This window comes from Sceloporus occidentalis, unplaced genomic scaffold (genome assembly GCF_023333645.1).
Source record: "Sceloporus occidentalis isolate IW3139 unplaced genomic scaffold, rSceOcc1.0.p SCAF_6, whole genome shotgun sequence".
In the NCBI taxonomy this organism is placed as follows: domain Eukaryota; kingdom Metazoa; phylum Chordata; class Lepidosauria; order Squamata; family Phrynosomatidae; genus Sceloporus; species Sceloporus occidentalis.
Window position 1 is genome coordinate 124,977,988 of NW_028316986.1, and position 22,731 is coordinate 125,000,718.

General features: G+C 40.0%; 1 protein-coding gene across 3 annotated transcripts in view; it reads left to right on the forward strand.

The window, feature by feature from the left end:
• Positions 1-21,447, forward strand: part of FILIP1 (filamin A interacting protein 1) — a 130,821-nt gene extending 109,374 nt beyond the window's left edge. For 2 of the 3 annotated variants that reach the window (XM_089530900.1, XM_089530899.1), the window contains exons 6-7: positions 6,092-6,318; positions 17,640-21,447. In XM_089530900.1, coding sequence (XP_089387026.1) covers positions 6,092-6,298 — 207 coding nt within the window. In that variant the 3' untranslated portion in view covers positions 6,299-6,318; positions 17,640-21,447. The remainder of the gene's footprint in view (positions 1-6,091; positions 6,319-17,639) is intronic. The other variant, XM_089530901.1, reaches the window with a different exon arrangement.
• Positions 21,448-22,731: the final 1,284 nt, after the last annotated feature.

The following is a 22,731-nucleotide window of genomic DNA, read 5'->3' on the forward strand; positions in this document are numbered from 1 at the left end:
GTAGGGTATGCAGTTCACTGCCCCATGAGCTTGGTTCCCTGAGGTGGAATGCTACATCTTGTCTTGTGAGTGCTTTTCTTGCCACTGAGCAGCAAGTGCATTCTGGCCAGAATTCTATTGGTTAGCTCCAGCTCCAGCAGACCTACTGAATCAAGAGTCAAAATATAGGTAAATTCTATTTATTGAATTATTCCACTCTAGTAGGAAGTAAGAGTGGGATTGAAACCTTTGATGTAACAGGTCCACTACCTAAACAGGCTGGTTCTGTGACCTAGTGACAGTGTTGGTTTAGATTTCAGAATCCAGATGCTGGGAGACGACCCTAGTCATCACACATTTTACCATCATGACATATTACACCCTCTCTCTCTCTCTCTCTCTCTCTCTCTCTCACACACACACACACACACACACACACACACACACACACACAAATGCAGTATTTTACTATGCTGCAGGGAGGGCTGGAGAAGAGAAGGTCTGGGGCCCACCCTGTGAAAATCAGTGTTGTATGTGCTGAGGTTAAGGATGTATCAAGTTGGAACTACATTGCATGCTGTGAAAAAAGAAATCCAATTTTAGATGCATGCTGTTAGAAAAGAAGAACATAGATACAGGCAGTATTTGTGGCACCAGGAAAATGAGTGGATGTCTTAGTGGTATATACTAAAGCCTGTTTTGCCTAAAATATTATCCTAGGGTACTTTCATATGACACTATTATAGCAATACGATTCCATTTTCATTGCTGAATCCTGTGGAATCCTGGGTTTTGTAGTTTGGTCAGGGGCACCGGAAGAGCTCCCTGGCTGAGAACTCTACATTTCTCCCTAAACTTCTAATCCCAGGATTCTATTGGCTGTTGTCATGGGCATTAAAGTGGAATCATAATATTATAACCGTGTAGTATGAAAAGGCCCCTAAGGGCCCGAATGTACACCGTAGGCAGGCTTTTATCTGGTTTTTTATTGTTTTGCTTTGTGAAGTGCTGTGTAAAGCCTATGGTGCTCTATAAAATAAAAATAATAAATTGGCATGCACCCAGCGCTATTACACAGTCGAGAATTGTAGCAGGCAGGGTAGTGTGCAAGACATAGGTCTGTGACATTGCTATGCAGGGTCCAGTCGAGTCACAAAAATCATGAGTGTGTTTGTGCATTCATTGCTCTGCTAATTGAGGATAACCATTCAAGCATTTGATGAGGTGGACTTGGGTTTATGAAAGCATTTCCAGGTGCCAGAAGATACTTTGTTGCCTTTGGAATTAAATTGCCTCCTAGAACCATTGAGATGTTTTCCCCTGCTGATGTTTCAGTATTAATTCACGGTGCCTCTTCTATGGTGATGATTGAAAAATTTGTAGAGGTGGTTTCATACTTCCTAATAATTACTTTTCCAGTTCGGAATGGAGAAGATGTAACCAGATGGCTGACCTTTTAAGTGTGCTACAAAACCATGCTTGTATATTAAAACAGAGTAATAGATCTATATATGTGAGTTAGATGTGTGTTTGGTCTCTAAAGCAACTGGCCAGCCCATTTGCTAGTCTTATTTGTTGTTTTCATAATCACAGCCACATGCCTTACAGTGAACCATAGATAATGAATTTAAATGATGTAGGATGTTTTATTGTGCTTGGTGCTCTTAAAATGTGTTAACATGTTTCTAAATTGTTAAAAACCCATCAGTAATATTTCATTGGAGGGGGCTCAGTTTACAATTCTAATAAGTCAAAGTGATTTGCTCTAAGCCTTAGAGGCTAAGAGTGATATCTGTGCAACAAAAGCTTGGATTGATTTATCTGTCATTCCCTTTCCCCTGGGAATCCTGGGAACTGTAGGAATTTGGGGGTGGGAGGCAGGGATCTCTTCTAACACAGAATTATCAACATCTCACCAAGAAAAAGCATTTTTCAAACAAAGCCTTAGCAGGTAATGTAAAAAAAAAAAAAAATTGAAGGCACTAGATCCCATCTGATCTTGGAAGCCAAGCAGGATCAGCCCTGGTTAGTACTTGATAGGGGACCACCAGTGAATGTGAGGTAGTGTAGGCTATATTTTAGAGGGCGGAACTGGCAAAACTATCTCTGAGTATTCCTTGCCTAAGAAAACCCTATGAAATTCATAGGATTACCATAAATCAACAGGTAAGTTGAAGGCAAAACATGGGGAGGAGGAATCTAGTGGTAGCTGTAAAACTAACTGATTTATTGAAGCAGGAGCTTTTAAAGATTTCTTCAAATATATTACTGTAAACCAATGTTTGATGCACATCAAACACTGTTGTTTGCAGTTATAAATATGCCTAAATCAGTGATATGGTACTTGTGGCCCTCTTATGATTGGATTCCAGTTCACATCACAGTCAACATGGTACTATGGTTAGGGATGATAAAAGTTGCATTCCAGCAATACTATTAACTAAAAGGCACAGGGTTTTTTAAATGCTTTTTTTGGTCTATGGCATTTCAAATATAGGCTTTTGGGGGCTGCATTGCAAATTTCAGGTGGTATGGATTTCCAGGTTTAAATACATTCCAGATTGCATTCAGATTCAGGAAGTGTGGCTTTGACAAGCTTTTGGGGAAATGAAATGTGAACTGAATGAATTTTTTAATCCATCCCAACTGTCTAATAAATTGATATCATTTAGTGGCAAGAATTCTGTTATGACATACAAATACGTAAGTGTCAGTTACATATGCAGATGTCCCTTTTCAGGCACAGCAGAGGTGGGTATCCTCCCCCTGCAGGACCCAAACATCCCCCCTCCTCACTTACTGAAAAAGCCCCAGAAGATGACCCACATGGCTACTTGATGCTTCACAGTGAGAAGGCAAGATCTGAGAAGCATCTGGCTACATCCTCATTCCAAATGTGAAATTATGATATCAGCGCTGAGCCCCCTGAAGGAGTTTAGCAGATCTTAGAACTAATGTCATCATTTTGCATTTCGCTATAGGAATATAGCCAGGCTTTTCTGATTCTGCCTGCTTGATGTGAAGCATGGAATGGCTGTCTGGGGCAATTTCAGTGGCTTTACAGTAATTCAGGGGAAGGGAGGCTTAGTATGGCAATGGAAATTATCAAATGGGGGATGTTCTATCCTTGTCCCATCCTTTCCGCACGATTGTGGGAAGGATGTTCACATAATTAATTAATAATAATTTGTTTTATTTATATACCGCTATTCCAAAGATCATAGCGGTGAACAGCAAGTAAGCTAATTAGCAAGTAAGCTAATTTGCCCCCAACAGTCTGGGTACTCATTTTAGCGACCTCGGAAGGATGCAAGCCTGAGTTGAGCTTGGGCCCTTTTGCTGGTCTTGAACTCGCAACCTTGTGGTTTTGAGTGAATGGCTGCAGTACAGGCTTTTAACCACTGCGCCACCAGGGCTCCAATGACATGACATCATGCTTATCTGGACATTTGTCCCATCCAGAAAGCACAGTTCACTGTGATTGTGTGAAAGGCTTTCAGATGATGTTGTGCTTATCCTGTCGTTGTTCCGTCATTGAGGTGGAATTGTCCTGGCATTTTGTACTAATGGGAGTTAGTGTTAATACAATTCCACTTCAATGACAGGCTAAGTGCAATGCCTCTGAAACACTTTTGCCCAGTCAAGACAAGGGTGGGAGAAGGATTAGTTATTCTAATTATTAGTTATTCTAATTATTTGGGGAAAGTTATGGAGGGCTTTGTGAAAACTACAAGCTTCAGTTCTGATTAAAACTAGTAACTACTTTTTTTAAAAAAATGTCTTTATTGAGTTATCACACACATAAAACATAAATCAACACAAACACAATAAATAATCCACATGAAACACATCATATCTCAAGGGAAAAACCCCCACATAAAAACAATTACATATCAACAAAGAGTTCCCAAATAATGGGGGATCAGCCTATGTCATTGTAATTAAGAAAAGTTTCTTAATAAAACATAAAAAGAGAATTGATAATACAATCATATCCTTTTCCTTTTTGTACTTTAAAACTGGTAGCTACTTTCTACCATGAAAGAAAGTAGTGGGACCACTCTTTTTTAATGTAAGCATAGAAATATTCTATAAAAGAAGGCCAATTTTCTTCTGGAACATAAAGTATGTCATGGGATCAAGACATAATGAAGAAACTTGATATAAACATTTGCATCTGTCCATATAACCCTGTCAGTACTTTGTGCTTGTTTTCAGAGTTGCTGCTATATGTCTCACTTCCTCAAGGGCAAGTAGGGTGTTGAGGATGCAAAAGAGGTCCTTTTCTGCATCAGCATTTCAGTTAACTCCGTGTTTAAAGAGATTAGATTATACTTCAGACTGGCAGTAATGACCCTTAGTCCCATGGAACTTTTCAGTTTATAATGTTGATTTCAGTGTTTATTGGGTTGACTGTTTTCATGCCAATGTTTCTTCCTCTTTTTGTGATATAGGAGTTACAATTTATTTTTTATTTTGCTTTATTAGGTATATTCCCTCAAGTATTTTGTAGGCAGAGGAGCAAACTATGTCAAATCTCTGCTGTAATTTAAAAGTGTCTGCCTGTCTGTTAGATTGTGCAGATTCAGAGGCCCAGGAAGGTGTTAAAAACATGGCAATAACTTTTTAAATTATTTCATATAAGTAAAAATGAAAATTGGGACATCTGGTGGAGGCTGGGACCTCCAATGTCCCCTGAAAGGCAATGGTGTCCCCCTAGACCCGATCAATTACCCACCACTGATCTAAAAAGACCATGGCTGTATCTACACTGCAGAACTGATGCAGTTTGACACCACTTTAACTGCCATGGTGCAATGCTTTGGAATTCTGGGATCTGTAGTTTTGTAAGATATTTAGCCTTCTGTGTCGGAGAGCTCTAGTGCCATGACAAATGACAAATCTCAGTATTCCACAGGATGGAGCCATAACAGTTAAAGAGGTGTCAAACTGCTTTAGTTCTGCCGTGTGGCAGCAGCCAGTAACAAAGACAGCTTTAAAGTTCTGGACTCAGTCCACCAACAATTTTGGGTACAGTCAGCTCTCCTCATTCACTGCAGTTAGGGACACAGGGCCCTCCAGAAAATGGAAAAACTATAAATAACTCCCCACCACCAGCAGCCGTCTTTCACATGCACAAAAAGTATGATCTGCATATTCAGCCCACCATGGATGCCTTTGAACCGGCATGGTTCCTTTGCATAACAGAAGTGGACAGCTGGTGGAGCTTGTTGCCACCTTTGTTGCTATTCTACACCATTTTTAATAGGGACTTATAAGCCTTGGCACACATTCACAATCTCATGAGTCTTGCAGTCCCTATTAAAAATGGCATTAGGGAATAACAGCAGCGGCAGCAAATAATTGGTGAATAATCAAATGCACAAAAGTCAAATCCACAAATATGGAGGGATGACTATATCCTCTGAACAGACACATTGAATTTCTGTATTTCTTGCTGTAGAATGCACACTTATGAACCACCTTGGGCCCCATATAGCATATAAATGAATAAAATAAATGAATAAATAATGAATGAACAAACAAACTTTTATCAGATTTTATATTTCTAGCAAGGTTAACATCTCAAACATCATTCACACTTCTCAGATGGGCTAATGAGGGGATCTGCATGACGTTGTCTGAAAGTCATTCTGGCAATTGCGCAGGAAGGTCAGAACAGGACAAGGATGGGATAACCCCCATGTGATAATCTCCCAAGTATGATATAGAAATGTAGATGATACAGAGAAAGCATAGTGATTTGAGTGATGGACTAAGACTTTGGGAGGCCAGGATTCAAATCCCTGCTCAGCTGTGGGAACCCACTGGGTGACTGTGGACAAGTCATACTCCCTCAGCCTTAGGAGACAAATCTCCTCTGAAAAAATCTTGCAAAGAAAATGTTAGAAAAGGGTCACTTTACGGTCACCATTAGAAATTACTTAACAGCACACAACAACAGCAACAAAGGTACTATGAATGAAGCTTTTGTTTCATTCAAATCACAAATCAAGGTTAACAAGGGCAAGTCTGGGTAAATTTCACAGTACATAATAAAATCAAACTTATGTTGTTGTTTTTTCCTTTTCCCTTTTCTCCTTTCTTGCAGACAGGACAGGATGGGTCATCCCTGAGACCTACACCCACCCGAATCCCTGTGTCTAAAGGTATGAAAGCCGGGAAGCCAGTAATAGCAGCCCAAGGAACAGGAAATCAGACCAAATTCGAGTCGCGGGCCGAGACTCAGTCTATGAAAATAGAACTGAAGAAATCTTCAGCCAGTAGCTCTGCCTCCCTTGGTGGGGGGAAGGGCTGAGAGGGCAGTGGCTAAAGGGGGTATGTTGTGCAGGTTTTACTGCTACCGTGGAAATAAGCCCCCGTCTGTATTAATTGTTAGTTTGCAATACTAATCCTGTCTGCTGAAGCTGCCACTTCTACTAATACATGCATGCCTTACTGACTGAATGTACCTGCCTCCTCTTCTTCCTTCTCTGTTGGCTTAAAGTCTCACTTTTCAAAACAGCCCGTATCCAGCGTCTTCTAAAATTGAGATGACATTTAGATTAACGTTGTCAAGCAATTGCTCTACCTTCTCCATTTTTCCCAAAATCACATGCACTGTTTTCTTCCTGAACAAGAAATTATTTTAGTCAGCACTCCTGAGCCACCAAAGTTAGTGCTGTGTCAGAAATGTAATGGAAGTGACCACACTATTAATTTCATTGTGATGTTTCTGAGAAAGAAAGTGGCCATACAGAAACATCTGTTTACATACCCCAGGTGATGTGGCTTTTGGAGAAGGAAGGATTTTTGAGCTAACAGAGCTTTTATTCCTACCCAAGTAAGATTTGACTGAAAACTGAGATCGCTTGAAATAGTCCTATCACTGAGGAATGCACCAAATCTGCCTCAAACAATCAATGTTATATTATACTTTGTACTTTTTGGACTTGGCAGATTATCAGTGCAATTCAGGCTGCATGGCTGGGTGGAACTGGGATAAAATCTTGATGGCAGGTATTATATTAGAGACTCCACTGAATACAGTGTATTCTGAATATATATATATATATGTCAAGGTTCCACACATGTCTACCTCAAGTCAAAGCCAAGATCCAGGGAAATCATCAAATAGATTTTGCATCTTCTGCCATTCTTGGAGTTCTTGAATCGACTTGCTTTTATTTTTGAAAGCATGTTTTAAGAATGAGAATTTGTGTAAATATGATTGATTGCCTGACATTGTGACTGTGTTTGTCTAACAGAATTATGGCTGTTATGATCATTTTCACTGAAGGAAGCTTTGGTGGAATCTAGCAGAAGGAAGTTGACAAGAAAAATATTTGACACTGTTCCCCCCCCCCCCAGCCACTTTCCCATTTTCTTTCTCCCACCCCCACCCTATAAAGAATCATAGAGTTGGCAAAGACCCCAAGGGCCATCCAGTGCAACCCCATTCTGCCATGCAGGAATACACAATCAAAGCAATCCCAACAGATGACCATCCAGCCTCTGCTTAAAAACCTTCAAAGAAGAAAACTCCATCACTCTCTGAGGCAGCGTATGTCACTGCCAAACCGTTCTTACTGTCAGAAAGTTCCTCCTAATGTATAGGTTGAATCAGCTTTCTAGTTGAAGGTAAACCTGGTAACAAATTCTTCTTTCTGAAAGAAAAGAATGTCATACACAGAACACAAATACACCCAGTTACAATAAAAAATGAAGTAGCTGGATTTGTTCACTGAGGGACTATTCTGGGAATCTATTTCACAAAGTAGTTTGGAAAATGGTGCTATGGGTTGCCATTCCACTGAAGACCACTAGTATTAAAAAAAAGTTTAGTGAAGGAGAAACCATTTTCCTTCTTCAGCAAAGTGTTTACAGGCGGAAATATTTGAAATAGTGTTCTGTTCTGGATGGGTAGTTTAGTGTCACCTTCAGTGATAGCTATAAGAAGTCATAGGTTGGTGCCATAAGATTGTGTTTTGACTCACACAAGTTAATAAATGTATAGGTCTTTAAACTACAGCCTATGTTGATATTTCTGTTTACCTCACTAGGCCAATTGTAAGTCAAACAGAAGTAAAAAAGTAACATACTTTTGTTAATATACTTGTGTCATCACATCTGTTTTATTTCATATATTATATATAACAACATTTCCTGGGTGGATTATAAACAAAAGAAGGAATAAAATACAATGGAATAAGATAACAGTGGAATAAAATGCAATGCAATAACAAAAAACACAAAAAGTATATAGAAACATTTTAAAACAGCTGTAAAAGTTCATATTTTTGAGAGAAAACTCTGGTTCTTGCTTGGTGCCCAAAAGATAACTGTAGGTGCCAGGTAAGCCTTCTTGTGGAAGAAAGGAGAATTCAACAGATGGTGTGCCAAAACTGACAAGGTCCTTTCTTTTGAAGCCACTGGCCTAAATCCCTTTGGTGGGATTGCCATTGCCTGGATTTCATAGCAGAAACTGATAGGCAGGGTTTCCAAAAAGGCTCCAGATCAATTTTCAAATGGTATAATAACACAGGAAAGCTGCTGAAGGGATAACAGTAGCTAAAGTGTATATTCTTCTGTTGCACTGTTAGATTCTTAAATGTTTCCCTTATTTCATATGGCAAGGGTTGGCCACCAAATTCTTCCTGCTTTTTACCTATTGTCATAGCTGTCCCCACAGAACTTTCCTTGAAACATGTCCACATCAGTTTGAAAGCTAACTTCATAATTCGTGATGCTGCATGATTAGGAATTATTGTTTCTGGAGGCAAACCCATAAAAACCCAGAAATAATGTGGACTGATAGAAAAACTGGCTTGACCTAATTTTGTAGAACTCGCTAGCTAGAACAATGACATTCTTTTCAGTGACATAATAGCAAAAAGGGGGACGTTGCTTTGGCTTCTCCACAGAAATGATCTCCAGTCCACGCAGCCCTAGAAAGTGTTTGGAGGAGCTACTATAGCAGCACCATATATGCCAGAAGCACACTAATTAATAAATATTGTATTAATTGATCTGGATCTTGGTTTTCTCCAGCAGTATACAATAACTCATTTTTCCATTTGAGTTTCCCTGTTCCCTTTTTCTCTCATAGGACCACCATCAGCTACACCAATGTGTTCACCCTCTTTCTCCCCAGCACCTAGCTAGCTTTGTCCCCAATTCTACTTCTGTGGTAAGGATGTGGTATAGAACAAGGAACTGCAGTAGCTGCTCCTTTCTGCCATGCAAGTGAATGCTTCTGTATGAAAAAGCAGCCCAGAGAATATTGTCTATAACCAATAGTCTTTCTGTTGGTGCAACAAATAAGAGCCTTGATACGTGTGAACACCTACCTCATTTGTGCAGTCCTGTTCCTGGAAGGTGGAAGACAGCTCACTTCTATCTCCATTTCCCCAACCATTTCTGTTTCTAGGACATGGTAAACTGTCAGAAAGGTGGAATGCAGGAATTTGATTTAACACACATAATTAGCAAAGTGCCTATATAGACGTACCTCAGTTAACAAAGCCTCTCACAATGAAATCCATTTTAAAAACATCTTTTTACACCCATCCAGTCTCCCCCTTCTTCCTTGTCCTTTGTCTAGGGAAGGTATTTTTTAGCAGCATGGGCACTGGGAGGATAGTGAAGGAGGACTATAGAGACACAGATGCTTGATGTTGAATCACAGTAGTGTGTTTGCAGGAAACAATGCAATAAAACTTGACCTGGGAAAGAATGGAGTTCTATTCTCTCTGTGTGTTGTGTGCCTTCAAGTCATTTCCAATTTATGGCAACCCTAAAGAGAACCTATCATGGGTTTTCTTGTCAAGATTTGTTCAGTGGAGGTTTGCCATTGCCTTCCTCTGAGGCTAAGAGCATGTGACTTGCCCAAAGTCACCCAGTGAGTCCATGGCCAAACTGGAAATCAAACCCTGGTCTCCAGAGTTGTAGTCCAGTATCCAAACCACTACACCACACTGGGATTCTATTACCCCAGCGATTTAAAAAGGAGTGATTTATACGTTTGGCTACCAAAATGGAAATCACAAGAAAAGTGGAGGTTGGTGAAAGAAAAGGTTTGGAAGATTTTTTCAGTTGGTCTCTAGAGGTTCAAAATGTTTTTGTTTAGTTGTGTAAAGCTTATCTGGCTTGGTTGTTTCATATCACATGGGCATACATTTTGAATAAAAACAATTACAAAAACATATTGAACCGCTCTTTTTTGTGTAGGGACCTATCCCTGTTCTTGCCCTGCTGTTTCTGCTTCTGATACCACAGTTTCTGTTAAAGATGTCATGCCCAAGAACCCATATACTTTGTTAACTGAGGTATGCTTGTAATGGGAGGAAGATATATACTGTGCATCTTCTGTAGTGCAATAACATGCAAGAGAATGGGGTACACATCTCTCAGGAAGTCCCTTCTTTGACAGTAGGTCAGGACTTAGTGGCTGAGATCCTGTATGACAGAGCACAGTGTAAAAGTTCAATAGATTGAACTAACATGGCATACCTCCTGCATCACAATTTAGCTGCTACAGCCCGCTCCCCCATTGCCATTGTGTGACTGGTGGGGAGCAGAGGGTGGCCAGAGAACTGTCTGGCTATGTCCCCGTAGCTGGACCAGACTGATGACATTGCCCCCTGAGATCCACTCCATGTCCTCTGGAGGCCTCAACAGGTGATGTAATTCTTCTGCGTCCATCTATGGGGAAATGGCTCTAGGCTTCTACAATCCGCCTGGTTCTAGACCAGATACTGAGTGAGGTGGGGTGGTTGCAGTGGCTAAACTATTAGTTGAGGTGGGGGCTTTGGTGGTGTGGAGGGGAGAAAAGGGGGGCTTAGCTAGGCATACGTTGAACCTACACCTGTGTATGTCACTAACAGGATGCAGAGCAAGGTGAATGGTAGTCTTCTCTTAGGTGAGGAAAAAGGAGAGGCGTATGTATGCTTAGGATATAGCTGAAGTGGTGACAAACAATGCTCCTTGCATCTGATGAATCCCTCCCTTTGGGAATCAATAATGCGCCATTCTAGGCCTGTTCTGTACTGCAGAAACAAGGCAGTTTGACACCACTTCATTTGTCATGGCTCCATCCTATGGGATTCCAGAACTTGTACTTTGTTGTGGCACCAGAGCTCTCTGATAGGGAAGGCTAAATATTTCACCCTAGTTTCTATTTCTTGGTTGCACTGTGGCCATGGGAACTCATTTCTTATTGAAGTGAATTATGATTATATGCACCAGTTTGTGAAATGAGCACGTTGTGTTGTGAAGATAGAAGGCCATATCTTTACAATATGTCACTATTCACTAATGACTTCTCATTAATGGTGGGTTCTTGCATAGCCAGTGCGGGTACTGGGCAACCCTTTGCCAATGCAGAAATCCACTGTTAAACCATCCCTGATAGAGAGCCATCTAACCTCTGTTTAAAACCTTCCAATAAAAGACAGTCTGTCCCTCTCCAAAGCAGTTCATCCCACTGTCAAACAGCTCTTCCCTTCAGGAGGTTCTTCCAAATGTTTGGTCATAATCTTTTTTGTTATTTGAATCTGCTGGTGTTCAGGTGACTCCACTTGTTTGGATATAGGAGAAAGATGCTTTCCTACTTTCAGGGGAAAGGACTGCATGATTTAATTTTTAGAGCAGACTGCCTCCATTGGAGGTGGAAAACTAAGCATACAGTTACAGGGCCTTTCCAGTGGGTGCTCAAGACATAAAGATAACTTTTCCAAATGCTGCTGTCTGTGTATTTATTTAAGATTTTCAATAAATTCCTTGTGAATTCTTAACATTGTTGCTGTCGCAGCTTAGGCCACTGTTGCAGCTACTTGGAGCTTTAAAGTAAGAGAGAGTATGATGAATTAAATACCATGCTTATCTGCTTCAGTGCCCTTTCAAGCATAACTGAGGTTGTATTAATTGCAATGTAAAGACGTCACATTTGCATTGCAAAACACTGGAAACTAACACACTCCTTTGTTTTAACTGGCTTCATGGCACAGGCTGTTGCAGTTAGGGTGACCTCTTCCATGCTTTCATTGCACATCAGCTGCTGAAATTTTTGAGCTTGATTGGAGCTGTCATCTGCTAGCAGTGAGATCATCTTTTGGGGCTTATTTTCATTGAGGACCATGTTTTTCTTTCTCAAACTACTGTAATTCCCTTAATCTTGACTGAGCTTTCATAAGAATGTGAGCTAATGTGGTACAATTTTAAAGAAGCTGACTTCATTTTAAAAGTATCTTACTATATGGTCTGTGTTCAGCTTTGGGGATACTGTATATATGTATATATAATGTCTAACAATGATACACTTTGCTAGCGTTCTCATAAGACAAGATTTTATTGTTCACACATAGAGGATGCAATCCAGAATTATATGTGTTTTCTGTCTCAGGATTCCACACAGTAACTACCTTGAGCAAACACATAATAATCTAAATTTTAAAGATATCTATCAAGAGATAACCATGTTGACTATGCAACAAAGCATAGCCATATTACAAACAAACAACTCTAAACAAACATTGTAGTGATACTTTTATTTGGCCAATCAGAAGGCACATAATACATTACATAAATTTTGAAAGTTCTGTGATCTCCCTCCCCATCATCACCTTTATTCCTCTAAAGTGTTTTAACACCCATGCTTGATGAAAATGATTGTGAGCTTTGAAAACTTGTGTAATGTTATTTTGTGCCTTTTTATTGGCTTCATAAAAGTATCACTGCAATGTATTTTTTCAATTTTTCTAAATCTTAAAGAGAATTTTATTCACTCAGTGTGTCTTGATCATTCTTGGACTCATACAAACTGTTCACAACATTTATATTCAAGGTTAGAGTTTATTAGAGTTGCTATTTGGATGTCAAACAGCTTTGTGCCAAAGATATCCTGTTGTGTTGGTTGTAAAGAATAGGATATAAACCACAGGTTTCTCCTTGTGTGTATACTCAGAAATGTGCCTTCTGTGAATATTAACAGATTATACTCCTGCTCTGGTCAGGTCTGAGTCAAGTTAGAGCAGTGCCATCTCGTGGCAATTGTCTATAATAGCTAATATTTAAAAATGAAAATATACCAGAATTTATTATTATTTGCTGTGATTTATGGCACTACCTTTTCATAGTGGTCAGATTGTGTGCTCCTGTGAGGCAAGAGGCTATGCTGCTTGTAGCAGTGCTGCTGGCAGGGTTTCCCATCTCAAACAGGCTTTTGCCGAGGAGCCAGACTAAATGTGCAAACAGTTACTGAGCAGCAGTAGTAGTGAAGGATCTCAGAGATGATAGTGGCACCATAGCTAACACTTCTTAGTGATGCACAGAGGAAGACACCGGTAAACTTCTTTATGAAGATCTTTTACCATGAAAAAACTATGCTGAGACAACTGAAATGAGAGAGTACCAGAAGATGAGACTCCCAAGTCAAATGGCACTCATGGGACACAGCAGAGGATAACTACAAGTAGCACTGTAGCTGATGGCGCAACTGGACTCAAGCCAAAGGGATGTTCAGCTGCTGACATGCACAGAGGTGAAAGGAATGCCCAAAGTTACACATTACATGGAAACATGGAATGTGAGAAGCATGAATGTGAGAAGCTGGACATAGTAAAATAAGAAATGGAACACATAAACATTGCCAAACTGCTGTTGGGTAAGCAGCTAAAGTGGACAGGGGTGGGACATTTTGCGTCTACTCAGGAAATCAAACTGTAAAAAGAAAGGGAGTGGCATTTATAGTGAGGAGAGATGTAACAAAAGCAGTCAAAGGATATACTACAAAGTCTGACCAATAATATCAGTAAGACTTACAGAGAAAACCCATCAATATAACCATAAGCCAAGTTTAAGCTCCAACTACAGAAACAGAAGAAGAAGAAATGGAAAAATTATATGCTGGAGTCCAAGAGGGAGTTGATCACACACCCAAACAGGACTTCTTGTTCATCAGAGGTGACTGGAATGCCAAAGTAGGCAAAAGAGCAGAATCAAAGATTGTAGAAAAATTTAGCATAGGGTTAAGAAATGAAGCAGGGGAGACACTGCTTAAATTTTGCTATGTCCACATTTTGTTCATCACAATCACATTCTTCAAGCAGCCAAAGAGACAACTGTACACATAGTCATTCCCTGATGGCCAATATAGAAATCAAATAACTGGAAGCGGATGATGGGGATGCTCCACTCTCTCTGCAAAAGGTTACCAATTAGCAAAGGGGTCAGGCAAGATTGAATGTTATCACCCTGTTTGTTTAATTTGTATGCTGAACATATAATAATAAAGCAGGATTAGACTCAGGACCCTATCCCATGGGATTAAAAGAGTGGCTTACCTTTCCTGAATTTAGTGTTAATTCGGGAGGCAGCCATTTCCGATCACACCTAAATTGCCGCTGAATCACTACCTGAGTCTGTTGCGGATGCAACCAGGGTTGTCCAAGCCACTTCCACAGCCATTTTTAGAAGTCAGAAACTTCCCAGGTGGCAATTTAGGTGTGATAAGAACTGGCTGCCTCCTGAATTAACACTGAATTTAGGAAAGGTAAGTTTCTTGAAACCTGTTTGAAAACTGTAGTTCTTAAAGGGAAGGGCTGCTTAATTATATCTGCAAGGTAAGTATTGACTTTTGGTGGTAGCATACTGTTTCTGACACTGAAAAGTACTGTAAGTGTTGAATGCTGGATCCAGCAAGAATTGATATTTTGAATCAAAAGTAGAAGAGAATAAATGTTGTTGTTGTTACATGCCTTCAAGTCAATTTGGACTTATGGTGACCCTAAGGCAAACCTATCATGGTTTTTTCCCGGCAAGATTTGTTCAGAGGAGATTTGCCATTGACCTCCCCTGAGGCTGAGAGAGTATGACTCGCTCAAAGTCACCCAGTGGATTTCAAGGCCAAGTGGGGTAATCGAACCCTGGTCTCCAGTCACAGTCCAACATTCAAGCCACTACACCAGACTAGTTCTCAGAGAATAAATGCATTCAGATAATTAGACAATAATTTCAAGACAGTCTGGAGTAGAAAGTGTTAGATAAGTTAAATGTTCATAAATTTAAAAGATTAAAAATGAATTGTATAGCACATTTGAGACTGAAAAAAAGACTTTTCTAGTATAAGCTTTTGTGGACTGCAGTTGATTTCATCACATTCATGTAGAGAAGCCTCTGTGGACAAACATATGTGCCAACACCAAGGGAGAGAGGAGGGTGAGATGTAATAGAAAAATTTATGTATGGTGATGGTGTCAAAGTTAAAGGGGACAAAGGTGGGACAAAGACTTTCGGTTCACAACAAAATGAGACACTAAAAATATGTCTATGTAGAATACTGAGGGCCACTGCATATATCTGTTTAGAGGCTGAGTAAGTGCAAGTACCTCTAATGTTGTGGATAATGTTATTATGTGCTGTGATGTAAATGACTGAGTAGATGTGGGGACAAGAGTTGACATCTGGATCTCTGGCAAGGTATTGTTCTTGTTTTCCTATCCATATTATGTGCCCTATTGTAGGTGGGTGCTGTCTGTAAGCAAGTAAAGATCTGTTACCTAGAACTCTTGAGAAAGTAGTGTTCTCTCTCTCTCTCTCTCTCTCTCTCTCTCTCTCTCTCTCTCTCACACACACACACACACACACACACACACACACACACCTCTCTAACACACACACTATTGGTATATATGTCTGTCCACAAAAACTTCACTCCTTGCATCTAACATCTTCCTGAACTTTATCTGTCCTTGAGCAAAAGAGAAAAGAAAGAAGGGTGCTTAGAGCTTCTACCGGAGGAATTTAGTTATTTCCTGATAAAATGTTAAAACATTAATATATATGAATGTGTGAATGAAAACATTCACATTAAACAAACAAAATATTTTATTAATATACTGTGTCAAGGGAGGGAGACGTCTGCATGTGGAATATAAAGTGGGTCAAAATGGTGCAAACTTTGAGAACCACTGTGCTACAGGATTCCTTTTTATCTCCTTAATTTGTGAGTTTATATGCTGAAACACCTCAGCGCAGCTATGTCTTCAAATACTAAGTTTATAAGTGAATTTATTGCAAGGAAAAAATGATTTTTGGGATGAAATTTGTATACACCCGTAGTTAAATATATTCAGGGTGACCAGATGTCATAGCCACAAAGGAGGACAAGGCACCACAAAGTGGAGGACATTTAAGAAACATGGAAGACATGACCAAATAAAAACTCAAAACACTCCCATAAATGTAAAGTCCTACATTTTGAGCTAAGTTTTGTCCTGCAGTTGTCCTACAGTTTGGTCTTGAATTTGTCCTACATTTTGTCCCTGGTAATAGTGGACAATTATGGCAACCCTAAATTTCCTAGTCAGGCCCAAAATAGAGGACATTTTGAAATTCGGAATGTTGAAATGCAGGACATGTTCTGGAAAAGGAGGATGCCCAGTCACCCTGCACATATTGAACTTGAATGAAGCTTGTTTTAAAAACTGAAGACATTATTCAGTTTACTGTTCAGTGCTCATATGTACAAGATCCTAACAGAATTCAGTCCCTCACCACTGCTACCTACATGTATTTAGATTGTACAGCAGGCTATAGAGGGGAATGAGACGTGTCTCAGCCCTGTGCAAATTGCTTCTGAATGACTTGCATTGGCTTCAGAGGAGGGCTAATGATATGGGAAGTATGCATGAGCCTCTGATTGATCCTAGTGTTATCTGCTCAGGCAGTGGAAAAACAGGATTCTACTGTATCCTATTCTCTTCACATAAATAGACAAAGTTTGTTGCTGTGTGCCTTCTAATAGTTTCTGATTTATGATGACCCTAAGGTGAGCATATCATGGGATTTTTTTGGCCAGATTTGTTCAAAGGGAGTTTGCCTTTGTATTCCTCTGAGGCCTAGAAAGTGTAACTTGCCCAAAGTCGCCCAGTGGGTTTCAATGGATTCCAACCCAGGTCTCCAGAGTTGTAGTCCAATGCTCAAAACTACTATGCTACACTGGGTCTTTCAGATAAGTTTAAAGTTGTCCCTCCACATTTGTGGCTTTGACTTTTGCAGATTTAACTATTTGTGGATTTGATCAATATGTTCCCTCTAGGAATCTCTAGATCCCCCAGTGCACCGCTGTGGTCAACCTCCAGCAAAAGGTGACCATTGAGTTGTGCTGGAGGACTGAGAGATTCCTAGAGAAACTACTTCTCTAGACATTTTTAGGTCCATTCTATGCTCAGCTTTTAGTGGACGTTGACCATAGAATTGCACTAGAGGACCTAGAGAAGTGTTCTCTCAGAGGGAAAGGTATTTTTTATTTGTGTTTTTTTTCCCCACTTTCATGGGGGGGTGGATGTCATGCGCCCCTAACCCCAGTGAATGTGGAGGGGCCACTGTATTTCCCCTCTATTAATGTATCATGTGGTGTGATCTTAACATGGAGATACAGTGTTCTCAGCTCTCATCTTGGTTCTCAATCTCTCCTTTGACAGTTTCTTGATTTAGGTAGTTCTGCCCTGTCTTACTTGTTTGGAGTGGCAATTTGAGGTGTATATAATGTAACTGGACTAGTGGTGATATTAAAGAATTAACAGTATGGGGTCCTCATCGCTTTTCATGTTTTCCCATGGTAACAGTCATTGCTTTGCTATGTTTTTTTCTTCCTTCAGAGAGCATCATTATCCATCAGTTACGCATGAACGCAAGATGAAACACCATGGCCACTCCATTCTGGACATGCACACTTCCTCTTCACGCTGCTTGGTTGGATTATTTCTGAAGCTCCACGTCTGTCACTGTGATCTTCCATGCTACTGATCATGTATGGAAGGATTTTACTGCTTCCATTGCAATATGGGGAGGTGGGGGGGGAAGAGAGTTGTGCAGATTTTAATTGTGTGTTTTTTTAAAGAAACAATGTGTTTGATGATTTTTTTAAAAAACTAGATGAAAAAGAGAACCCCATCTCCTGTAACTTTGAATCGATTGGCACCTGCTTGACTTTTGTTTGATGTTTCCTACATAATTTATTTTTATAATACACTTTGTAATGCAGTGTTTTTGTTATGTATTTCCCCCAACTGTCTGACTTGTAGAATAACACTGTCAAAACTGCCAAGTGCCAATGTGCATATTTTCTATTGGACTTTATGGACATGTTGACTTGACCTCAATAATGGCACCTTTTCAATTTGCCACAACATTGCTTAGCCATAATGTGACTGTGAGATTATTTGCCCTGAAGACTGCTTTGTGAGACAGTATTATAGTGGGTTTTCTCCCTTGCACTGTATTGTGGGTTAATATAAAACTGAATACCAACAAACCAAAGCCTTGAAACTGTATTAGAGTTGAGAATCGTTTTAAAATCTTGTGTGCTGATCTGTTAAAACAAAGCTCATATCATGTGTGATTTTACATATACCTGTACCAAAAAAAAAAAAAAAGAAGGTTCCTTTTTATCACACTGTAACAAATAAATTTTCACAAATGTGCAACACTGCTATGGTGTCTCAGTTATACCTTTATGGTAAAAAAAAAAAAGATTTCTAAGCCCATATTGCCAGTTCACACTGACAAGATTTTTTTTATTATTTTTGGCCTGATTCCTTGTGGGTCAAACACTGACCTGGCAGAGAGATTATTAGTTCAGTCCTGTACAGAGTTTGGTGCCTTATGCAAGTGGAGGGCATACAAATGTAATATTTATCCATAGAAGGAATTTCATATCTGAAATAAGCAATGCAGCACTGAAGGCAGTGACTGTGATTCAACAAAGTTTGTGTATGATCCTAAATTGGTTCTGCACATGTTTATCAGTATTCTGCCAGTTTCTCCTTCTTGCTACATTAAATGCCATCCCTGAAGGCCGCTCGCCCCTTAGTCCTTTTTTTTTTTTAATGAGAATAGGGAGCTGAAATTAGAAAGTTTGTGAGAAAAACATGCATATTCCTCAGGACTCCAGTCTGTATTTATTTGTGCACTCTCATTAAATGCACACTGAAGTTAATATAGAAATTCTCCCATGTTACTACCAAAACATCTAATTAAAGTCTAAACTGGTTTATGCCATTGTGACTGCTTTTAAAATGTGACACTGTGCCTTACTTCTTGATATGTCAGTAATATATTTTCAATGGAATCCATAATTATCATTATGAGGGCCAGACTCAGCTTTCCTCTGCCCCCTACCACCCACCCCTTGCATGGCTTTGAGTCTACAGTACTGGTGAAGTTTTGTGACGATCCTACGGCAGTTGGAATTGCCTATTCAATTAGATGCAATTCTTATATCATTAAACAACATTCAAAAATAGTTATGTTTCTAAATTGTCCCCACCATCTACAGCCATGCTAGACTTCTGTCAGTGTGTATGCATGCACATGCACAAATTTAAAGGTATGTAACTGTAATAAGAGGAGTGTTAATGGCGGAAAACATACTGAAACAAAAGGCCATAGTACACTTTAACATTTGTTTCGTACCCATGCTGTGTGCAGCACTGAAGGCTTATTATAACTTAGGCGGGATACAGACTGCCCAAAAAGGACAGTCTCCCGCCTCCCTGGGAGGGAGCCGTGGCAGACAAACTGCACAGCTCTGTCACAGAACAAAAAGAACCCGCAAAAAGTGGATTCTTCTTGTGTCACAAAGGTGCCGGGACGTGCGGATGCTAAGTGTCCTTCGCATCAAAATGGCGGTGCCCATGTGTACAGGACGCTGCCATTTTGACACCCCCGTCACGTACTAGGGGTGAGGCCAATATGGACGGTGCGTCCTCGGCCAACCCCTAGCACTTGACGGGGGCGCCGCAAAGGCCCGTGTAAATCGGCCTTAGGAACCTGATGGTGGGCTTGATGCAGTGAATTAGGGCATGTGATGTCCACAAAAAGCAAGGAGAAAAACACCCCATCATATGCACTGCTATTCCAGATAGACTAGTATGATGATTGGAGTTGACTATCAGTTCCCTGTGCTTGCTGGCACTAGGCATGGAACAAATATTCAAAGACTCGAGAGAAAGAAGAGAAGGGATTCTTGAGTGTTCAGAAACCCTGATAAGGAGACTGCTGCTTAAAACCCTTTCTATTCTCTCCCCACTAGTCCAGGACTACATTCCTGCCCACTCCAGCCCAGATTCATTCTCCTCCTGTCCCCTGCCCTCCCCCCAGCATGGCTATGTATTACCTGCAGACAGACAAGGGAAGATGATTGAGGACAGCTGCCAGTATATCTGTTGTACCACAATGACACCATTTTCAAAGTTGTTTGTGCAGTGAGGAGAAATAAGCTTAAATTTTTTTGTTCTTCCAAGTGGGAACAAATAATTTAAACAAACACATTCCTAGCTGGTACCTGTTACTAGGTGTTAGCCACGGACTACAGTCACAGGTCAGGGCAGCCCATGGGGTGACTTGTGCTGAGCAAAACTGTTTTTATGCCTTGGTTTAACTATCCCATGTCACAGTCTGAATCCATGGTTTGTTGTTGGCTTATGAACTTTGACATTTTCAAACTACGGTTTGTTGTGACATCAAAGCCCACAACTCTGGTTTGCTGCCTCCTTTACCCACTTTAAAACAAAGGCTAAAAAAAGAGGTAGGGGGGGAAATAGAAATGGGTAAGATAAGGCATTTGTTTGATTATAAGCAATAAACCAGGGTTTACATAAACCACAACTTATCACAACATAAGGATATGTCTGTTGTTACCCAAAGAAAGGAAACAGGTGAATTCAGAAGCCAGGTTTTCATACTCCAGTAGCAAATGAAGACAGAACAAGTTTACTGCTATAAGTATAAAATAGAGCTATGAAAGTAGTACAAGAAAGGCTATGGGTAAAATGTTTCTTGTGAAAAAAATTATTGAAGAAAATAGTTAGAAGAAAAAGGATTTTCAAGTTGAACAAGAGTGAAGGATATTCCAGACATAGGGGAGAAAAAAGCATGAAGAAAGAAGTCAGGGTAAGGTGTGAAAGAACTAGTGCCTTAAATCGTCTGGGTAACAAAATTGTGGCAAAAGTTAATTGAAGTATCCAAAACAAAGTAACTATGGGCTATTTTAGGCATTATGCAGCAGCAAATTCAGATTTCCCATCAACTATATACATTCATTGTAGCCAGTCCCAGTTTGCTACTTCGGTGTACTTGTGTTACATGTGGATTTGTTAATTAACATTTTACAAGTTTAGATGTATCCCTGAGAAGTTTTTTCACCCAGTACAAAATGTGAAGGGCTCAGTTTGTTTCATGCACGGAAGTAAATTCCAATGGAACCTAAGCAATGTTTCCCAACAAATACAGCCAAGATCAGACTATAATCACAAGAACTCACTGAATTCAACTGAAATCTTTTTGCCTTTTTATTTTGACAAATAAATCAAATGTATTTGACTTTATTTATAGCGTTTGTGCAGGGCTTGTACATACAGCGGTTTGTAACATTCTCTTAGTTTGAAAATTGTGAACATTAAAAACATACACTTGTTTGCGTGTGTCCTCAGTTACTTTTTGTGTCCCTCATCATCTTTTGATCCTGTTATGATGACAACTCTACTGCCCCTGGATTCTAGACTTCTGTGTTTATTTGTTGATCCTCTTATGGTACCACAATAGCTAGAGGGAAAAAGAGGAGGAGGAGGAAGAGGAAAGTTCTGTCTGCAATCTTATCCAGATGGAGAAATGAAGTAGTCTATTTCCTGATATTCATGAAAAAATACCTTGGTAGGATATTGATCTGGCTCTAATAGATTTGTATTGGTTTGGAACTCACACCATAAGATGACAAAACACCCCTTCCCTTTTCCAGTTGAGATGAAGAACCTGGGCTAACCAGGAATGATTTTCAGTTTTAATTTTATTTTGTGGAAGGATGGTCATCTCTCTAGTTCTGGGCTAAAAATTCTTTGCTTTTAAATGTATGCCTTCTGGCCATCTGTCGGCTTTGACTGAGAGTTCCTGCATGGCAGAAGGGGGTTGGACTGGATGGCCCTTGCGGTCTCCTCTGATTCCATTTACATTCTATCTGTAGATTTATACTGTCCTTCGCCACTTCTGGACTTCTAGTTTTATTTGTGGAGTCTCCTTCAGTCCCACAGGACTACTTTATGATAAAGAGAAGGAAATATTATTATTATTATTATTATTAGGTCATTGATCTGTATGCATCTGGAAAGAGCAATTTACTTTATTTTCTGACCTGTATGGTAAAGACAGGAACCTCAGCTCTTGCAGCCCAGCTCAGCTCACAGGGGTGTAAATAGGCCCACATGTGCCCTTGTTAAAGTGGTACTTGCATGCACCGTCCTTGGGGCATACATGCGGGCCTGTTTTCACTGCCAAGAGGAGCGTTTTTGCCTTTAGGCTGTATCATCACAGTGAAGTGGGTACCTGTCTAACTACAATACAATGGCACCAGCATCTTACGGCCCATTGATGTGAAGATGCATGTAGCAATAGAACTGGTCTCCGTCCCTAATTACCACAATGTGCACAGGCAAAATGGTTGAAGATTGTAATCGAATTACAATCTCTAATGTGGTTTTCCATACTTCCAAGAAGCGGATGTCATGGTTTTACACAGTCAGAATACTGATCTGCAGTAAGGACTGCCTTAACTGTTTTAGCCTCAAAGACTGCACAGTATTTCCAGACTGGAACCAGGATTATTTGCATTCAGTAAATAAGGTGGTAGTTGACCAAACTCCCCACCTTGCCTTCTGTCAGCTGAAGAGTGCAAGCGTTCACTTGCAAGCTTTAACA